The sequence below is a fragment of the Chiloscyllium punctatum genome, chromosome 25 (genome assembly GCF_047496795.1).
Source record: "Chiloscyllium punctatum isolate Juve2018m chromosome 25, sChiPun1.3, whole genome shotgun sequence".
Classification (NCBI taxonomy): domain Eukaryota; kingdom Metazoa; phylum Chordata; class Chondrichthyes; order Orectolobiformes; family Hemiscylliidae; genus Chiloscyllium; species Chiloscyllium punctatum.
Genome location: NC_092763.1, coordinates 88,408,907 through 88,428,798, shown reverse-complemented (window position 1 = coordinate 88,428,798; position 19,892 = coordinate 88,408,907). Strand labels below are relative to the sequence as shown.

General features: G+C 43.2%; 1 protein-coding gene across 1 annotated transcript in view; it reads right to left on the bottom strand.

Moving 5' to 3' along the window:
- gpc4 (glypican 4) overlaps window positions 1–19,892 on the bottom strand; it is a 245,419-nt gene that overhangs the window by 14,373 nt on the left and 211,154 nt on the right. The window contains exon 8 of the mRNA XM_072595671.1: window positions 9,849–10,024. Coding sequence (XP_072451772.1) covers window positions 9,849–10,024 — 176 coding nt within the window. The remainder of the gene's footprint in view (window positions 1–9,848; window positions 10,025–19,892) is intronic.

The window sequence follows — 19,892 nt, the reverse complement described above, 5'->3', positions numbered from 1 at the left end:
AAAAATTGCTGGTTAAAGAGGACTTTAGTGCAATAGTGAGTAAGGAACTTAGCTGCAGTGAAGTGGAATCTGTCTGAACATAAGAACCAGGAGTGGGAGTAGGCCATCTGGCCCTTTGGAGGAGAAAGTGAGGACTGCAGATGCTGGAGATCAGAGCTGAAAATGTGTTGCTGGAAAAGTGCAGCAGGTCAGGCAGCATCCAAGGAACAGGAGAATCGACGTTTCAGACATGAGCCCTTCTTCAGGAAGAAGGGTTCATGCCCGAAATGTCGATTCTCCTGCTCCTTGGATGCTGCCTGACCTGCTGCACTTTTCCAGCAACACATTTTCAGCATCTGGCCCTTTGAGTCTGCTCTGCCATTCAATAAGAACATGCCTGATCTTTTCACGCCTTCAGCTCCACTTACCCACCCTCTCACCATAACCCTTAATTCCTTTACTCTTCAAAAAAATTATCTTAGCTGTAAAAACATTCAATGAAGAAGCCTCAAATACCTAATTGAGCAGGGAATTTCCCAGATTCATAATCTTTTGAGTGAAGAAGTTCCTTCTCAATTCAGTTTTAAATCTGCTCCCCCTAGTTTTGAGACTATGCCCTCTTGTCTATGCCTGTTAGTGTTAATACAGAGATACAGGCTACGAAATTAGGTGGGACGGAGGATGATAAAGAGGAGGTTTCGCAATTTTGGAAGATCTGAAAATAGATAAGACCTCTGGGTTGGATGGGATTTATCCTCGGATTCTCTGAAAAACCAGGGAGGAGATTGCAGAGCCTTTGGCTTCAATCTTTGTCATCATTGTTGACAGGAGTAGTGTCAGAGCACTGGAGGATAGAAAAGTCGTTTCCTTGTTTAAGAAGGGGAGTCGGGACAACCCTGGTAATTATAGGCCAGTGAGCCTTACTTCAGTTGTGGATGAGGTTGGAAAAGGATGTATGTGATAGGATTTATAATCATCTGGAAAGGAATAATTTGATCAGGGATAGTCAACACAGTTTTGTGAAGGGTAGGTCGTGCCTCACTAACCTTATTGAGTTCTTCGAGAAGGTGACAATTCCGGTGTATGAAGGTAAGGTGGTTGATGTGCTGTATATAAACTTCAGTAAGGCGTCTGATAAGGTTCCACACGGAAGGCTATTGCACAAAATACAGAATTTCGGGATTGAAGGTAATTTAGCGGTTTGGATCAGAAAGTGGCTAGCTGAAAGAAGATAGGGGGTGGTGGTTGATGGGAAATGTTCATCCTGGAGCTCAGTTACCAGTGGTGTGCTGCAAGGATCTGTTTTGGGGCCCACTGCTGTTTGTCATTTTTATAAATGATCTGGATGTGGGAGTAGAAGAATGGGTTAGTAAATTTGTAGATGACATTAAAGTAGGCAGAGTTGTGGATAGTGCTGAAGGATGTTGTGGGTTGCAGAGGGACATAGATAAGATGCAGAGCTGGGCTGAGAAGTGGCAAATGGAGTTTAATGCAGAAAAGTGTGATGTAGTTCACTTTGGAAGAAGTAACAGGAATGCAGAGCACTGGGCTAATGGTAACATTCTTGGCAATGTAGATGAACAGAGAGATGTTGGTGTCCAGGTGCATAAATCTCTGAAAGTTGCCACCCAGGTTGACAGGGTTGTTAAGGAGGTATATGGTGTATTGGTGTTTATTGTAGGGGATTGAGTTTCAGAGCCACAAGGTCATGCTTCAGCTTAACAAGACACTGGTAAGGCCGCACCTGGAGTATTATGTGCAGTTCTGGTTACCACATTACAGGAAGAATTTGGAAGCTTTGGAAGGGTTGAGAGGAGATTTACTAGGATGCTGCCTGTTATGGAAGGAAGGTCTTACAAGGCTGAGGGAACTGAGGCTGTTTTCGTTGGAGAGAAGAAAGTTGAGAAGTGACTTAATTGAGACATATAAGATAAGCAGAGTGTTAGATAGGGTGGACAGTGACAGCCTTTTCCCTTGGATGGTGAAGGCCAACATGAGGGAACATAGCTTTAAGTTGAGGGGTGATAGATTTAGGACAGACATCGGGGTACTTTCTTTACTCAAAGAGTAGTAGGGGCGTGGAACAACCTTCCTGCAACAGTGCTAGACTCGCTGCCGTTAAGGGCATTTAAATGGGCATTGGACATATATATGGATAGAACATAGAACATACAATATAAAAAAGTACAGCACAGATGTTGTGCCTAATCTAAACTAAAATAACCTAACCTATGTACCACTCAATTCACTGCTGCCTATGTGCCTGTCCAGCAGTCACTTAAGTGCCCCTAATGACTCTCCTTTCACCACCACCGCTGACAACGCATTCCATGCATTCAAAACTCTCTGCGTAAAGAACCTACCTCTGACGTTTCCTCTACACCTTCCTCCTAATATCTTAAAACTATGACCCCTCATGCCAGTCAATCCTGCCCTGGGGAAAATTCTCTGGCTCTTGACTCTATCTATGCCTCTCATTACCTTGCATCCTTGCCTCTCTTCCTCCTCTCCAGCGAGAAAAAGTCGAGCTTAGTCAACCTTTCTTAGTAAGACAAGCTCTCCAGTCCAGGCAGCATCCTCGTAAACATTCTTTGTACCCTCTCCAAAGCCTCCTATCTATTCTATAATAGGGCGACCAGAACTGGACACAATATTCCAAATGTGATCTCACCAGGGTCTTCCAGTGCTGCAGCAAAACCTCGCAGCTCTTAAACTCAATCCCCTGTGTTAATGAAAGCCAAAACACCATATGCTTTCTTAACAACCTCCTCATCCAAGTCATTTATAAAAACTACAAAAAGTATAGGTCCAAGAACAGAGCCCTGCAGGCCACCACTCACCACTGACCTCTCGGCAGAATACTTTTCATCTACAAGCACTCTCTGCCTTTAATAATGGAACGGAGTAGGTTAGATGGGCATCAAATTAGTTTCACAGGTCGGCGAAACATCAACGGCCGAAGAGCCTGTACTGTGCTGTTACGTTCTATGTTCTATGTTGTCCTATTTTCATCCTTCCTGCTTCTATCTTATCTATTCCCTTCATAATTTTATATGTTCCTGTAAGATCCCCCCCATTCTTCTGAATTCCAATGAATATAATCCCAGTCTATTCAGTCTCTCCTCATAAGCAACCCTCTCAAGTCTGGATTCAACCCAGTGAATCTCCTCTGCAACCCCTCCAGTGCCAGTACGTGCTTTGTCAAAACTGCACACAGTACTCCAGGTGTGGCCTCACCAGAACTCTCTACAGCTGTAACAGAACCTCCCTGCATTGCTAGAGAGATTGACTTTAAAAGAAGGACAAAATTCAATTTGACGTCCTAATTTTCTGTTGTACCTGCAGTCCTTGTGATTCATGCACAAGGACACCCAAGTCCCTCTGCAGAGCAGCATGCTGCAAATTTTTACCATTCAAATAATAGCCCTTTTTACTGTTATTCTTATCAAAATGGATGACTTCACATTTAGCATGACTATACTCCATCTGCCAGACTTTTGCCCACTCAAATTATCTATATCCCTCTGCAAACTTTCAGATTCCTCTGCATACTTTGCTCTACCACTCATCTTAGTGTCATGCACAAACTTTGGCACACAACACATGGTCGTCAACTCCAAATCATCTATATAAATTGTGAATAATTGCACTGATCTCTGAGGCACACCATTAGTCACTGATCGCCAACCAGAAAAGCATTCATTTATCCCCACTGTTTGCTTCCTGTCAGTTAACCAAACCTCTGTCCATGCTAATACATTGTCTGTAACACCATGCACCTTTATCTTATGCAGAAGCCTTTTGTGTGGCACCTTGTTGAATGCCTTTTGGAAATATAGATACTGGGTCCCTGTTGTCCACCTTGCTCGTAATGTCTTCATAGAATTCCAGTAAATTAGTTAAACATGACCTGCCTTTCATGAACCCATGCTGTGTCTGCTCAATGGGGTAATTTCATAGAATATAGAACAATACAGCGCAGAACAGGCCCTTCGGCCCTCGATGTTGCGCTGACCTGTGAACTATTCTCAGCTTGTCCCCCAACACTATCCCAAAATCATTTCTATCAAGATTATTCCTTAATGATAGATTCAAGCATTTCTCCCACTATAGAAGTTAAGCAATCTGGCCTTTCATTCCACATCTTTTGTCTACCTCCTTTGATAAACAGCAAATGTGATGCCATTGTTTAAAAATCTGCTGGTACTGCCCCAGAGTCCAGCGAATTTTGGAAAATTACAAGTGCAGATGCTTTTTCCCCTGCCATCTCTTTTAGTACCCTAGGATGCATTCCATCAGGGCTAGGAGAAGACCTAAGGGGCAACTTTTTCACACAGAGGGTGGTACGGGTATGGAATGAGCTACCAGAGGAAGTGATGGAGGCTGGTATAATTGCAACATTTAAGAGGCATTTGGATGGGTATATTAATAGAAAGGGTTTGGAGAGATATGGGCCAGTGCTGGCAGGTGGGACTAGATTGGGTTAGGATATCTGGTCAGCATGGACGAGTTGGACCAAAGGGTCTGTTACCACGCTGTACATCTCTATGACTCTATACCTTGTCTACCCTCAGCTCCATTAGCTTGCCCAATGCCACCTCTTTCATGATAATGATAGTTTTTAGGTCCTCAACTACCTTAGTCTCCTTGTCAATTACTGGCATATTATTTGTGTCCTCTACTGTGAAAACCGACACAAAATACCTGTTCAATGCCTTGGCTATTTCCTTATTTCCCTTTATTAAATTCCCCTTCTCATCTTCTCAAGGACCAATGTTTACCTTAGCCATTCTTTTCATTTTATATATTTGTAGAAACTTTTGCTACCTGCTTTTATATCCTGAGCTAGTTTATTCTCATAACCTTCGAGGAGAAAGTGAGGATTGCAGATGCTGGAGATCAGAGCTGAAAATGTGTTGCTGGAAAAGCGCAGCAGGTCAGGCAGCATCCAAGGAACAGGAGAATCGACGTTTCGGGCATTTCTTGAAGAAGGGCTTATGCCCGAAATGTTGATTCTCCTGCTCCATGGATGCTGCCTGACCTGCTGTGCTTTTCCAACAACGCATTTTCAGCTTTATCATAACCTACCTTACTTTTCTTTATAGCTTTTTTTGTGGCTTTCTGTTGCCCTTTAAAGCTTTCCCAATCTTCTCGTTTCTCACTGGTCTTTGCTACTTTGTATGCCTTATCTTTCAATTTGATAGCCTCCCTTATTCCCTTAGACATGCATAGCTGATTATCCTTTTTTCTGCAGTCCTTTCTTTTCACTGGAATATACTTTTGCTGAGCACTTTGAAAAATTGCTTTGAAAGTCCTCCACTGTTTCTCAACTGTCCCACTGTAAAGTCCTTACATTTAGTCCACTTTAGCCAACTCTTCCCTCATCCTATTGTAGTCTCCCATTTAAGCACAGGACCCTGGTTTTGGATTTTATCTTCTCACTTATCTGTATTCTAAGTTCAACCATACTGTGATCTCTCCTTCCAAGAGGATCCCTAACTATGAGATCAATTAATTATTGCTGTCTCATTATATAGGACCAAATCTAGGATAGCTTGCTCCCTCGTTGGTTCCAATATATATACTGTTCAAGAAAATGTTTGCAGATATATTCAATAGGAACAGCTTAGAACACAGAACATAGATCAGTACAGCACAGTACAGGCTCTTCAGCCCTCAATGTTGTTCCGGCCTTTTATCTTACTCTAAGATCAGGCTAACCTCCGTACCCTTCATTGTACTAACTTCCATGTGCCTATCCAAGAGTCGTGTCAATCTCCCTAATGTATCTGGCTCTACTACCACTGCTGGCAGTGCATTCCATGCACCCACCACTCTGCGTAAAGAACCTACCTCTGACATTTCCTCTAAACCTTTCTCTAATTATCTTTAAATTATGCCGCCTCATGATAGACATTTCCACCATGGGAAAAAGTCTCTGGCTATCCACTCTATCTATGCCTTGTAAACCTCTAACAAGTTACCTCGCATCCTTCTTTGCTCCAATGGGAAAAGCCCTAGCTCCGTCAATCTTCCTTCATAAGACATGCCCTCCAGTTCAGGCAGCATCCTGGTAAATCTCCTCTGCACCCTCTTGAAAGCTTCCACATCTTTCCCATAATGAGCAACCAGAACTGAACACAATATTCCAAGTGTAACCTAACCAGAGCTCTACAGAGCTGCAGCGTAACCTCGTGGCTTTTGATTTCAATCCCCCTGCTAATGAAAGCCAACTCACCATATGCCTTCTTGACAACCCTATCAACTGGGGTGGCAATTTTGAGGGATCTGTCGGACATGGACCCCAAGATCCCACTGTTCCTCCACACTGCCAAGAATCCTGCCTTTAACCCTGTGTTCTGCATTCAAATTCGGCCTTCCAAAATGAATCATTTCACACTTTTCCAAGTTGAACTCCATTTGCCACTTATCAGCCCAGTTCTGCGTCCTGTCAATGTCCCGTTGCAACCTACAATAGCCCTCCATACTATCCACAGCTCCACCAATCTTCGTGTCATCAGCAAACTTACTAACCCACTCTTCCACTTCCTCGTCCAAACCATTTATAAAAATCACAAAGAGCAGAGGTCCAAGAACCGATCCCTGTGGAACACCACTGGTCACCGAGCTCTAGGCTGAATACATTCCATCTACTACCACCCTCTTTCTTCTATGCGCAAGCTAATTCAGTAACCAGACAGCCAAATTTCCTTGTATCTCATGCCTCCTTAGTTTTTGAATGAGCCTACCAATGGGGAGCCTTATCAAACATCATGTCAAATACCTCAATTCAATTTCAAAGTAAATTAATTAGCCACAATTGTCTTATATATACATTCTTATTCTACGTTCATGAGTTAGTTTATTCTCCAGTGAATCAATTGATGATTATATACAGACTGCAGTACTTAAAATCTGTAACAGCCTTGTATAGTTTGCTGCATGCAAGTAGTTTCGTGAACAGACATAGAATACTCTCTGAACATCACAAGGATTGCAGTATTTGGACACCTTACACTGATTTATTTTCTAATGGTAGAAATAACAGGAGCATGCAAACAAAGAAAGAGCTGAACAATACAATGAAAATGTGCACTATATCTAATGTTTACATATTTGACATTGTCTTTATAAAATCTTGAAGAATTTATGGTAAAACAGTACGAGCAGACACAAACAATTTTGTGGTTCAAGGATTTTTCTCCCTTTGAAGCTGAAACAATCTCAAGTTAGGTTAGAATGGTGGCATCGCCGTAGGGCTCCTGTGCTGGAGCTTGTCTACTCCAACTGTTTTGCTTTATTTTTTCCTTTTTTCCTCTTTTTCTTTCTCTTTCTACCTTTACTTACCTCTTGTCCTGAGCTCGGACGGCAGCAGCAAGAGCCCTGCATGCCGACCTCGAGTGGGTCCAGATCGGACCTCGACCAAGCCCTTACTTATTTTTCCAGGCCAAGCATAGGACCTATCATTGGAATTGGTGGATGCTACAGCAATGGAGGCAACAATGGCGAGGTAGGCCCAGCGTCGAAAGATGGCACCTGAGGATCAGCAACTTCATTGTTGTTTTGGTCCGGTGTAGATGGCAGCAAAGCGGTGAAGTAGGGATGGCAGCACAGGTGCTGTTGATGGTGATAAACTGACTCAGGACTGATGGATTCACTTGAAGCTATACCTTTCTTTTTCCCTCCATATTCTTAAATTATTCAAAATGGTACTGAATTGTTGCAACAGCTGAAAGCTTTTCATTGTATTCTTACTGTAACAATAAAATCATTCATTCACTAAAATCCAAATGCTTTTGAAACCTTAACAAGCAAGGGAATATTTTCACTTTTCATGGGATGTGAACATCATTGGTGAGGCCAGCATGTTTTGTAAAAATCTAATTGAAAAGTTGGTAACTATTGCAGTTTGATGTAGGTACATCCACATAACTATTATTAGTTGATTAATTTATGGTGATGTGTACTGAGGTACAGTGAAAAGCTTTGTTTACGAGCAGTACAGGTAGATCATAGTAAGCAAGGATGTACAGATCAAAGAGACTTAGACAGAGGCATACAGATTAAATTGCACAGGGTATGCATTAGGCAAGATCAGCGTTAGCAAGGTTAGCATCATTTGAGGCTCGAGAGTCCATTCATCAGTCTAACAATGGCCAGAAAGAAGCTGTTCCAGAACCTGCTGGTGCCTGTGTTCAGGTTTCTGTATCTTCTGCCTGACGGAAGAGATTGTAAGAGATCATTACCAGGGTGCAATTGGTCTTTGAGGATGTTGGCAGCCTTTCCGTGGCAGCATAAACAGAGTCCATGGATGGAAAGCTGGCTTCCATGATGGTGTGGGCTGTCCACACTACCTTCTGTAGTTCCAGGGAGGGAGTTCCAGGATTTTGACCGGTTGACAATGAAGGAATAGCAATTCTGTTCCAAGTCAGGATAGTATGTGGCTTAGAGAGAACTAGCAGGTAGTGGTATCCCAAGTATTTAATGCTGTTATCCTCCTATGGGGTTGTGACTATGGATGTGGAAGATGCTGCCAAACGGGCCTTGGAGAGTACCGCATTGGAATGCATACACAATACACACTGCTTCCACTCTGTGCAGGTTGTGGAGAAAGTGAATGCTCAAGCTGTGGATGGGATGCCGATCAAGCAGGCTGCTTTGAGCTGCTTGGTGTTGAGCTATGCGGGTGTTGTGGGAGCTGCCCTTTTCTGGACAAGTGATGTCTGACTTGTCTGACTTCTGCCTTCTGGACAGATGATGGATAGGCATTGGGAAGTCTGGAGATGAATAACTCACTACAGAATTCCCAGTCACTGACTTTCACTTATTGACACCATATTTATACAGATGGTCTAGTTAAGTTTCTGGTCAATGTTAACCCCAGAATGTTGATGGGTGGGTGATTCAACAATGGTAATGTCATTGAAAGTCAAAAGGAGGTGGTCATTGCCTGTCACCTGGCTAGCACAATTGTCATTTATTCAGCTCAAACCCAAAACTTATGCAATTTAGTGGCAGGTAACTGATGGAACACTTCTACAGCAGCATACCTGAACACCTGAACTAATAATCTTATCATTCAAAAAAGGAGAATGCAATCATATAAAACTAAGAACTGTGGATGCTGGCGATCTAAAACAAAAACAGAAATTGCTGGTGAAACTCAACAGGCATGCAGTTATACAGCATGGAAACAGACTCTTCAGTCCAACTCGTCTGCACCGACCAGATATCCGAAACTGATCTAGTCCCATTTGCCAGCATTTGACCCATATCCCTCCAAACCCTACAATTCATTTACCCATCCAGTTGCTTTTTAAATGCTGTGATTGTACCCACCTCTACCACCCCCTCTAGCAGCTCGCTCTATACATACGCCACCCTCATTATGAGAAAGTTGCCCCTTTGATTTCTTTTATATCTTTCCCTCTCACCTTAAACCTATGCCCTCTAGTTTTGGACTCTACCTTGCCCTGGGAAAAAGACTTGGCTATTCACCCCCTCATGATTTTATAAACCACGATAAGGTTGCCTCTCAGCCTCCAACGCTCCAAGGAAAACAGCCCCTGCCTATCCAGCCTCTCTCTATAGCACAACTCAGTAAAATCCTTGTAAATCTTTTCTGAACCCTTTCACGAGTAACAATAGGTCTGGCAACATCTGTGGGAGGAAAGCAGAGTTAATGTTTCCAGTCCAGTAATTCTTCATCACAACAGTTCCGATACAGATTATGAAAGCCTGGCGGGCCAATAAGATTCTTTCTGTTGCTGCAACACCCCACCCTCACAAGCAAAAGTTCCTTAATGTTCAACTGCAAAATAATTCAACAATAGCAAAAGGGCTGTTCTTAGTAAAAAAAAACTACTCACTTGTATCACGGAAGGTTACATCATTTCCATCATAAGCATTCTTCACTTTACTAGTCATTGTCCGCAGTGCCATTATCTGTCGACGAATCATCATATCTGGTTTGGTGATATCCACTTTCACATCTGGATTGTTAAGCTGACTGGCTAGGCCATTACCCATTACAGCAAATGTGTACCTGAGAAAAATAATACATAATCTATTTAGGCTGATTTTCTTTTTTATTCATTGACAGGATTGCCTATCCCTCATTTCCCAGACAGCAGTTAAGAATCAACCACATTGCTGTGGGTCTGGAGTCACATTTACACCAGACCAGGCAAGGATGGCAGTTCCCTTTCCTAGAGGCAGTTAGTGAACCAGATGGGTTTTTCCAACAATCGACAACAGATTCATGGTCATCACTAGATTCGTAATTCCAGATTTTGATTGAATTCAGATATCATCATCTGCTATGGTGGGATTCAAACATTGGCACCCAGAACATTATCTGGGTCTCTGGATTAACAGTTCATCAATAATACCACAAGACCACTGCCTCCCCCAATCTATGCAGAGGGAGAAAGTTTGAAAATAACAGACTGCACTGAGATCAGGAGAGATTCATACTCTCCATCAGTAATAACACACTGTACCTATGGCAAAGTGGATATCACCAAAGGGAGAGATGGTGATGTAGTGGTAATTTTACTGGACTGGTAATCCAAAGGCCAAGGTTTGTGCTCCAGGCATGTAGGTTCAAATTCCATTACTGCAGATGATCAAATCTGAATTCAAATTATACATTTGTAATTCAGAACTAGTCTAATGATGACCACAAAATTATTGCAGAATTACATTTGGTTAATTAATGTCAAATAGGAAAAAAAATCTGATTCCCTACCTGGTTTGACCTACATGTAAGGGGAGGCAGAGGTGTGGTACAGTCATTGGACTAGTAATCCAGAAGTGCAGACTAATGCTCTGGGTACATGAGTTCAAATCCCACCATGGCAGTGTGTGAAATTTAAATACCATTTAAAAAGTCTGTAATTAAAAACTAGCCTAATGGCAACTATGTAACCACTGCTGACTGTATAAACCCACCTGGTTCATTCATGTCCTTTAGAGAACGAAATCTGTCATCTTGATCTGGTCTAGTCTTCATAAGACTCCAGAACCACAGCAATAATACTCTTAACTGCTCTCCAAAATGGCCCGAGACAAAAAAAAACTGCAGATGTTAGAATCCAAGGTAGACAGACAGGAGGCTGGAAGAACACAGCAAGGCAGGCAGCATCAGGAGGTGGAGAAGTTGACGTTTCGGGTGTAACCCTTCTTCAGTTTTCATGGAGAAGGGTTACACCCCAAAACGTTGACTTCTCCACCTTCTGATACTGACTGGCTTGCTGTGTTCTTCCAGCCTCCTGCTGGTCTACTCCTCAAAATGGCCCTAGCAAGCTTCTCAGATCTTAAATCTGCATCCTCTAGTTATCAACTCTTCTGCTACTGGAAACAGTTCCTCCTTTTATACTCTTAGTAAAATAATTCATGATTTTGAATACATTAATCATATTTTCTCAATATTCTCTGCTTCAAGCAGAACAACCTCTCAAAGTTTCTCATTTCCGGTATTCTTCTGGTAAATCTCCAAGGCCTTTGCATTACTCCAAAATTATCATGCCACAAATTGCACACAGTTCTACAGGTGAGACCTGGTTAGTCATGTGTAAAAACAGCTTTGTCGTTTCCATATTTTATGAACAGATTTTTGCTCTGGATGGAGAACAGAAGTTGGGACTGTTTCTGTGTCCTAAACCTGCCCCTGGGCCAGGGAAAATACAGTAATTGTAATTTACATGGAGACACCCTTAATTTGGTTGGATTCAGATTGCCTGTCTAACAGTAGCATGGGTAGACTGTCAGAGCCAAAGGACCAATCAGAACCCTTTCACCTTGCAAAGAGGAGCAAGTTGCAACAGAAATTAATTAATTAAAAATGCACTTCAAGATACAGGTTTCATTTCCTCACTGTTTTTAAAAAAGACTAAAGAATAAGAAATAGATTTTGCAGTCAGACTACTATTCTAAAAGGGGGAGGGGAAATCCTCTACAGTGCGCCGTGGCTGCTTCTGCACCCAGATAGGTGGGGTGGAAACCTCTATTCCTTCCGTGAAAAATGGGCGTTCAACCTGCTGCCAAGACGCTGCCTTCCTGGCTACCTTGTAATCCTGTAGAGCCCTGTCTGATCCTTGCTTCCTCAACCTAAAGTAAGCTTCATTCTTTCTCTTGACTAGATGTTCCAAAGCAGTTCCCACTATTTATTAGAACCTGTAGACTGGAAACACCCAGTCAGGCACTTATAATTAATGAACAACTGGTACTTGGTTTGTCACATTGCATCACCTCTCTGCCGAGTGTCCCTGGACCAATAGATGTGGAGGTTGTTTAGGGTGCACTTGCTATGAGTGCTGGATAGGTTTGTCCCACTAAGGCAAGGAAGGGACGGTAGGGTGAGAAAACCTTGGATGACAAGAGATGTGGAACATCTAGTCAAGAGGAAGAATGAAGCTTACTTTAGGTTGAGGAAGCAAGGATCAGACAGGGCTCTACAGGATTACAAGGTAGCCAGGAAGGGACTGAAGAATGGATTTAGAAGACCTAGAAGGGAGTATGAAAAAAGCCTTGGAAGGTAGGAATAAGGAAAACACCAAGGGAGGGCAGGTGACTGAGGTGTCAGTGGGGGAGCCCTTTGGGGCCAACGACCATAATTCTATTAGTTTTAAAATAGTAATGGAAAAGGATAGACCAGATCTAAAATTTGAAGTTCTAAATTGGAGGAAGGCCAATTTTGACAGTATTAGGCAAGAATTTTCAAAAGCTGATTGGGTACAGATATTTGCAGGTAAAGGGATGTCTGGAAAATGGGAAGCCTTCAGAAATGAGATAACGAGAGTCCAGAGCAATTATATTCCTGTTAGGGTGAAAGGGAAGGCTGAGAGGTATAGAGAATGCTGGATGAATAAAGAAATTGAGGGTTTCGTTAAGAAAAAGAAGGAAGCATATGTCAGGTATAGACAGGGTAGATTGAGTGAATCCTTAGAAGAGTATAATGGCTGTAAGAGTATACTTAAGAGAGAAATCAGGAGGGTAAAAAGGGAACATGAGATAGCTTTGGCAAATACAGTTAAGGTGTATCCAAAGGGTTTTTACAAATACATTAAGGACAAAAGGGTAACGAGGGAGAGAATAGGGTCCCTCAAAGATCAGCAAGGCAGCCTTTGTGTAGAGTCACAGGAGATGAGACAAATACTAAATGAGTATTTTGCATCAGTATTTACTGTGGAAAAGGACATGGAAGATATAGAATGTAGAGAAATAGATGGTGACATCTTGAAAAATGTCAATTTTACAGAGGAGGAAGTGCTGGATGTCTTGAAATGCATAAAAGCGGATAAATCCCAGCACCTAATCAGGTGTACCCTAGAACTCTGTGGGAAGTTAAGGAAGTGATTGCTGGGCCTCTTACTGAGATATTTGTACGATCGATAGTCACAGGTGAGGTGCTGGAATACTGGAGGTTGGCTAACGTGGTGCCACTGTTTGAGAAAAGTGGTAAGGACAAGCCAGGGAATTATACGACTGGTGAGTCTGACGTTGGTGGTGGACAAGTTGTTGGAGGGAATCCCTGAGGGATAGGATGTACATATATTTGGAAAGGCAAGGACTGATTAGGGATAGTCAACATGGCTTTGTGCGTGGGAAATCATGTCTCACAAACTTGATTGAGTTTTCTGAAGAAGTAACAAAGAGGATTGATGAGGGCAGAGTGGTAGATGTGATCTATATGGACTTCAATAAGGCATTTGACAAGGTTCCCCATGGGAGACTGGTGAGCAAGGTTAGATCTCACGGAATACAGGGAGAACTAGCCATTTGAATACAGCTGAAAAATATGTTGCTGGAAAAGTGCAGCAGGCCAGGCAGAATCCAAGGAGCAGGAGAACTGACGTTTCGGGCATGAGCCCTTCTTCAGGAATGAGGAGGGTGTGCCTGCTTGGCACACCTTCCTCATTCCTGAAGAAGGGCTTGTGCCCGAAACGTCAGTTCTCCTGCTCCTTGGATTCTGCCTGGCCTGCTGCACTTTTCCAGCAACACATTTTTCAGCCATTTGAATACAGAACTGGCTCAAAGGTAGAAGACAGAGGTTGGTGGTGGAGGGTTGTTTTCAGGCTGGAGGCCTGTGACCAGTGGAGTGCCACAAGGATCGGCGCTGGGTCCACTAGTTTTCATCATTTATTTAAATGATTTGGATGCGAACGTAGGAGGTATAGTTAGTAAGTTTGCTGCTGACTTCAAAATTGGGGGTGTAGTGGACAGCAAAGAAGGTTACCTCAGATTACAAGGTAAAAACAATGACTGCAGATGCTGGAAACCAGATTCTGGATTAGTGGTGCTGGAAGAGCACAGCAGTTCAGGCAGCATCCAAGGAGCTTCGAAATCCTTGGATGCTGCCTGAACTGCTGTGCTCTTCCAGCACCACTAATCCAGTACCTCAGATTACAATCTGATCAGATGGGCCAATGGGCTGAGAAGTGGCAGATGGAGTTTAATTCAGATAAATGTGAGGTGCTGCATTTTGGGAAAGCAAATCTTAGCAAGTCTTATACGCTTAATGTTAAGGTCCTAGGGAGCATTGCTGAACACAGAGACCTTGGAGTGCAGGTTCATAGCTCCTTGGAAGTGGAGTCACAGGTAGATAGGATAGTGAAGAAGGCATTTGGTATGCTTTCCTTTATTGGTCAGAGTATTGAGAACAGGATTTGGGAGGTCATGTTGTGGCTGTAGAGGACACTGGTTAGGCCACTTTTGGAATATTGCGTGCAATTCTGGTCTCCTTCCTATCCGAAGGATGTTGTAAAATTTGAAAGGGTTCAGAAAAAAACTAGCAAGGATGTTGCCAATGTTGGAGGTTTTTAGCTATAGGGAGCGGTTGAATAGGCTAGGGCTGTTTTCCCTGGATCGTCGGAGGCTGAGGGGTGACCTTAAAGAGGTTTATAAAATCATGAGGGGCATGAATAGGATAAGGAGACAAAGTCTTTTCCCTGGGGTGGGGGAGTTCAGAACTAGAGGGCATTGGTTTAGGGTGAGATGGGAAAGGTATAAAAGAGACCTAAGGGGAACTTTTTCATGCAGAGAGTGGTACGTGTATGGAATGAGCTGCCAGAGGAAATGGTGGAGGCTACTACAATTGCAACATTTAAAAGGCATCTGATGGGTACATGAATAGGAAGGGTTTGGAGGGATATGGGCCAGGTGCTGGCAGGTGAGACTAGTTTGGGTTGGGATATCTGGTCGGCATGGACAAGTTGGACCATAGGGTCTGTTTCCGTGCTGTATATCTCTATGACTCTAAGGCATTTCACACTTATTTGAGAAACAAGAGGATGGCCAGAGTGAGGGTAGGGCCAATCAGGGATAGTGGACGGAACCTGTGCCTGGAGGAGGTAGGGGAGGTTCTTAACGAATACGTAGCTTCAGTATTTGCTATTGAGAGGGACCTTGATGTTTGTGAGGACAGCTGATACGGTGGACCAGGTTGATGTTAGGAAGGAGGATGTGCTGGAAATTTTGAAAAGATGAGGATAGATAACTCATCTGGGCCAGATGGGATATACCCAAGATTACTACAAGAAGTGAGGGAAGAGATTGCTGCACCTTTAGTGATGATCTTTGTGTCCTCACTGTCCACTGGAGTAGTACCAGATGATTGGAGGTTGGCAAATGTTATTCCCTTTTTCATGAAAGGGAATAGGGATAACCCAGGGAATTACAGACCAGGCAGTCTTATGTCGCTGGTGGGCAAATTATTGGAGAGGACTCTGAGAGACGGGACTTATGATTATTTTGAGAAGCACAGCTTGAGATAGTCAGCATGGCTTTGAGAGGGGCAGGTCATGCCTCACAAGCCTTATTGAATTCTTTCAGGATGTGACAAAACACATGGATGAAGGTAGAGCAGTGGATGTGGTGTATACGGATTTTAGCAAGGCATTTGATAAGGTTCCCCATATTGGGCTCATTCAGAAAGTAAGGAGGTATGGGATACAGGGAAATTTGACTGTCTGGATACAGAATTGGCTGGCCTTTGGAAGACAGAGGGTGGTAATAGATGGAAAGTATTCAGCCTGGAGCTTGGTGACCAGTGGTGTTCCACAGGAATCTGTTCTGGGACCTCTGCTCTTTGTGAATTTTATAAATGACTTGGATGAGGAAGTGAAAGGTAGTACAGTTGCTGATGACACGAAGGTTGGTGGAGCTGTGGATAGTGTGGAGGGCTGTTGTAGGTTGCAACGGGACCTTGACAGAATGCTTGGCTGGGCTGAGAAGTGGCAGACGGAGTTCAACTTGGAAGGTTGAATTTGAATGCAGATTACAGGATTAAGGGAAAGATTCTTGACAGTGTGGAGGAACAGAGGGATATTGGGGTCCACGACCATAGATTCCTCAAAACTTCCACCCAAATTGATAGGGTTGTCAAGAAGACGTATGGTGGGTTGGCTTTCATTAGCAGGGGGATTGAGTTTAAGAGCCGCGAGGTTATGCTGCAGCTCTCTAAAGCCTTGGTCAGACCACACTTGGAATGTTGTATTCAGTGCTGGTCGTCTCATTGTAGGAAGGATGTGGAAGCTTTCAAGAGGGTGCGGAAGAGATTTACCAAGATGCTGCCTGGACTGGAGGGCATATTTTATGAATAAAGGTTGAGGGAGCTAGGGCTTTTCTCATTGGACTGAAAAAAGATGACAGGTGATTTTATAGAGTTGTATAAGTTGATGAGAGGCATTGATAGAGTGGATAGACAGAGACTTTTTCCTAGGGCAAGAATGTCTGTCACGAGGGGGCAGAACTTTAAGGTGATTGGAGGAAGGTTAAGGGGAGATGTCAGAGATACGTTCTTTACACAAAGAGTGGTGGAATGTATAGCCAGTGGTGGTAGTAGAATGAGATAATTAGGGACATTTACATGACTCTTGGATAGGCACATGGATGATAGTAAAATTAATTTGACCTTAGAGTAGGATAAAAGGTCAGCGCAACATTGAGGGCCAAAAACCCTGTACTGTGCTGTACTGTTCTATGTGACTCCTGACACACAGCAATGTGGTTGACTCTTAACTGTCCTCTGGACAATAAATGGGTAATAAATGCTGGCCTAGCCAGCAATGCCCTCATCCTGTGAATAAATTTTTAAAAATTTAATGTAACATTGTGCCATTTTATTTGTGTGGAATGAACTTTGTTCATTAAAATATTCAAAATTCCTCATGTGAGTATGTTCCGTGACATAGTTAGCAAACAACAAAAAAAATCCTTATATGATCTATCATGCTAGCTTTCATTCTGGGATTGGATATGTCCATTATTACCATCAGCTGAGATCATAACATCCAGGCTAATAGAAACTGGAATGCGAGTAGGCCATTTGGCTTTGATTTTTAAAAAATTCATTCACAGGATGAGGGCACTGCTGGCTAGGCAAGCATTTATTACCCAACTCTAGTTGCCAAGAGGGCAGTTAGGAGTCAACCACATTACTATGGGTCTAGATTCACATGTGGGTCTGACAAGATAGTTATGACAGTTTCCTTCCCTAAAGGCAGGAGAGAACCAGTTCGGGTTTTCTTGACAATCAACATTCATAATCATCCTCGGATCCTTAATTCCAGATATTTTATTGAATTCAAATTTCACCACCTGCAATGGTGGGAATTGGACCTGGATCCCAAGAACGGCCCTGCTATAGGAAGGATGTTGTGAAACGTGAAAGGCTTCAGAAAAGAATTACAAGAATGTTGCCAGGGTTAAAGGGTTTTAGCTGTTGGGAGTGGCTGAATAAGCTGGGGCTGTTTTCCCTGGAGTGCAGAGGCAGAGGGGCATGGGAGTCAAAAACTAGAGAGCATAGTTTAAGCTGGGAGGAGAAAGATTTAAAAGGGACCTAAGAGGCAACGTTTTCATGCAGAGGGTGGTCCATTTAAGGAATGAGCTGCCAGAAGAAATGGTGGAGCTTGGTATGATTATAACATTTAAAAGGCATCTGGATGGGAATATGAATAGGATGGTTTAAGAGGGCTGTGCAGCAAATGCTGGCAATGGGACTAGGTTTATCAAGGATATCTGGCCTGCATGGATGGTTTGGACCAAAGGGTCTGTTTCCATGCTGAATATCTCTATGACTCTCTAACATTACCTGGCTCTCTGGATTAATAGCACTAGCCCATCACCTCCCCCAAGTGAACATCCAACTCAGTAGCCTGTACCCACTTTCTCCAACTTGTCACCAACACAATGTTCTGCCAAAAGGACAAGTTCAAGATTTCAAGCTCAAGGTATCCACAATCAAAGCACTTACGATCGACGATATAATTTGTTCCCATGACCAAAACAATGTTCTCATTACCAAAGCAATGAACAGTGCAGACAACTGTTGGACAGACCACCGACTCATCTGTTTCTATGACCATCCAATGCCACAAAAAGCAGCTGAAGATGAAGAAACAACACAGTAAACAGCTCAACATTAAGCAGCTTCAAGAGTCAAACACACTAGTGACTTCCAACTGTGTCTTCACCAAAGTTTCGAAGAGCTCATTTTAATAGAGTGAAGAAAATCTGGAACAAACTGAAGGCAGCCATCGGCTAAAAGATCAGAAAATACTTTGAGACTGCTTTGATAAGAATGACCAAATCATTGAAAACCTCATCGTCAAGAAGAGGAAAGCTCTCCATGCCTGGCAAAACAATGTTATCAGTGAATCAAGGAGGAGATCTTGAAAAGATAGAGTTACAATGAAGAACCAATGGCAGTCTGAGAAAGCTAAGGAGCTGCAACTCCTCGCTGACAAGCACGACATTCAGGGTTTCTTTAGTGCCGCTAAGGAAATATAAGGAGCCTACACACTTTGCCTCAAACAGAGAAAACAGTGCCTTCAATGGAGAAGACACTTCAAAGAATTCCTGAACAGCAATGCAATCATCATGAAGACATAGTTGGAGGAAATTGCCCAACTCCCCAAAGATGATCTTAGACTCCTACCAGCATGGTACAAATTGAAGCTGCCATTAGATAAAAGTAGAATGCAAAAGCCACAGGATTAGATGGGATTCCAGTGGAATGTAAGACCCTTTCAAAGACCGGCTGTCCACAGAAAATCATCAACACCCGTCTCCTCCACGCCAAGATGTCAACAATGATTCTCACCAATGGTATTGTGTGCAGTTTTGGTCGCCATACTACAGGAAGGATGTGGAGGCATTGGAACGAGTGCAGAGGAGGTTTACCAGGATGTTGCCTGGCATGGTAGGAAGATCGTATGAGGAAAGGCTGAGGCACTTGGGACTTTTCTCATTGGAGAAAAGAAGGTTTAGGGGAGATTTGATAGAGGTGTACAAGATGATTAGGGGTTTAGATAGGGTTGACAGTGAGAACCTTTTTCCGCGTATGGAGTCAGCTGTTACTAGGGGACACAGCTTTAAATTAAGGGGTGGTAGGTATAGGACAGATGTTAGGGGTAGATTTTTTACTCAGCGGGTTGTGAGTTCATGGAATGCCCTGCCAGTAGCAGTGGTGGACTGTCCCTCTTTATGGTCATTTAAGCGGGCATTGGACAAGCATACGGAGGTTATTGGGCTAATGTAGGTTAGATAGGCTTCGGTCGGCGCAACATAGAGGGCTGAAGGGCCTGTACTGCGCTGTATTTTTCAATGTTCTATGTTCTATGTAATATAACAGAATCCTTTGAGGTCGGGGAGGGGTCAAGGAGGGATATCATTCTCTCTTTGTCTCTATCTTCATCCTTCATGTTTTTTTTAGATTAGATTACTTACAGTGTGGAAACAAGCCCTTCGGCCCAACAAGTCCACACCGACCCTCTGAACAGCACCCCAACCAGACCCATTTCCCTACACCTAACACTACGGGCAATTTAGCGTGGCCAATTCACCTGACCTGCACATTTTTTGGACTGTGGGAGGAAACCGAAGCACCCGGAGGAAACCCACGCAGACAC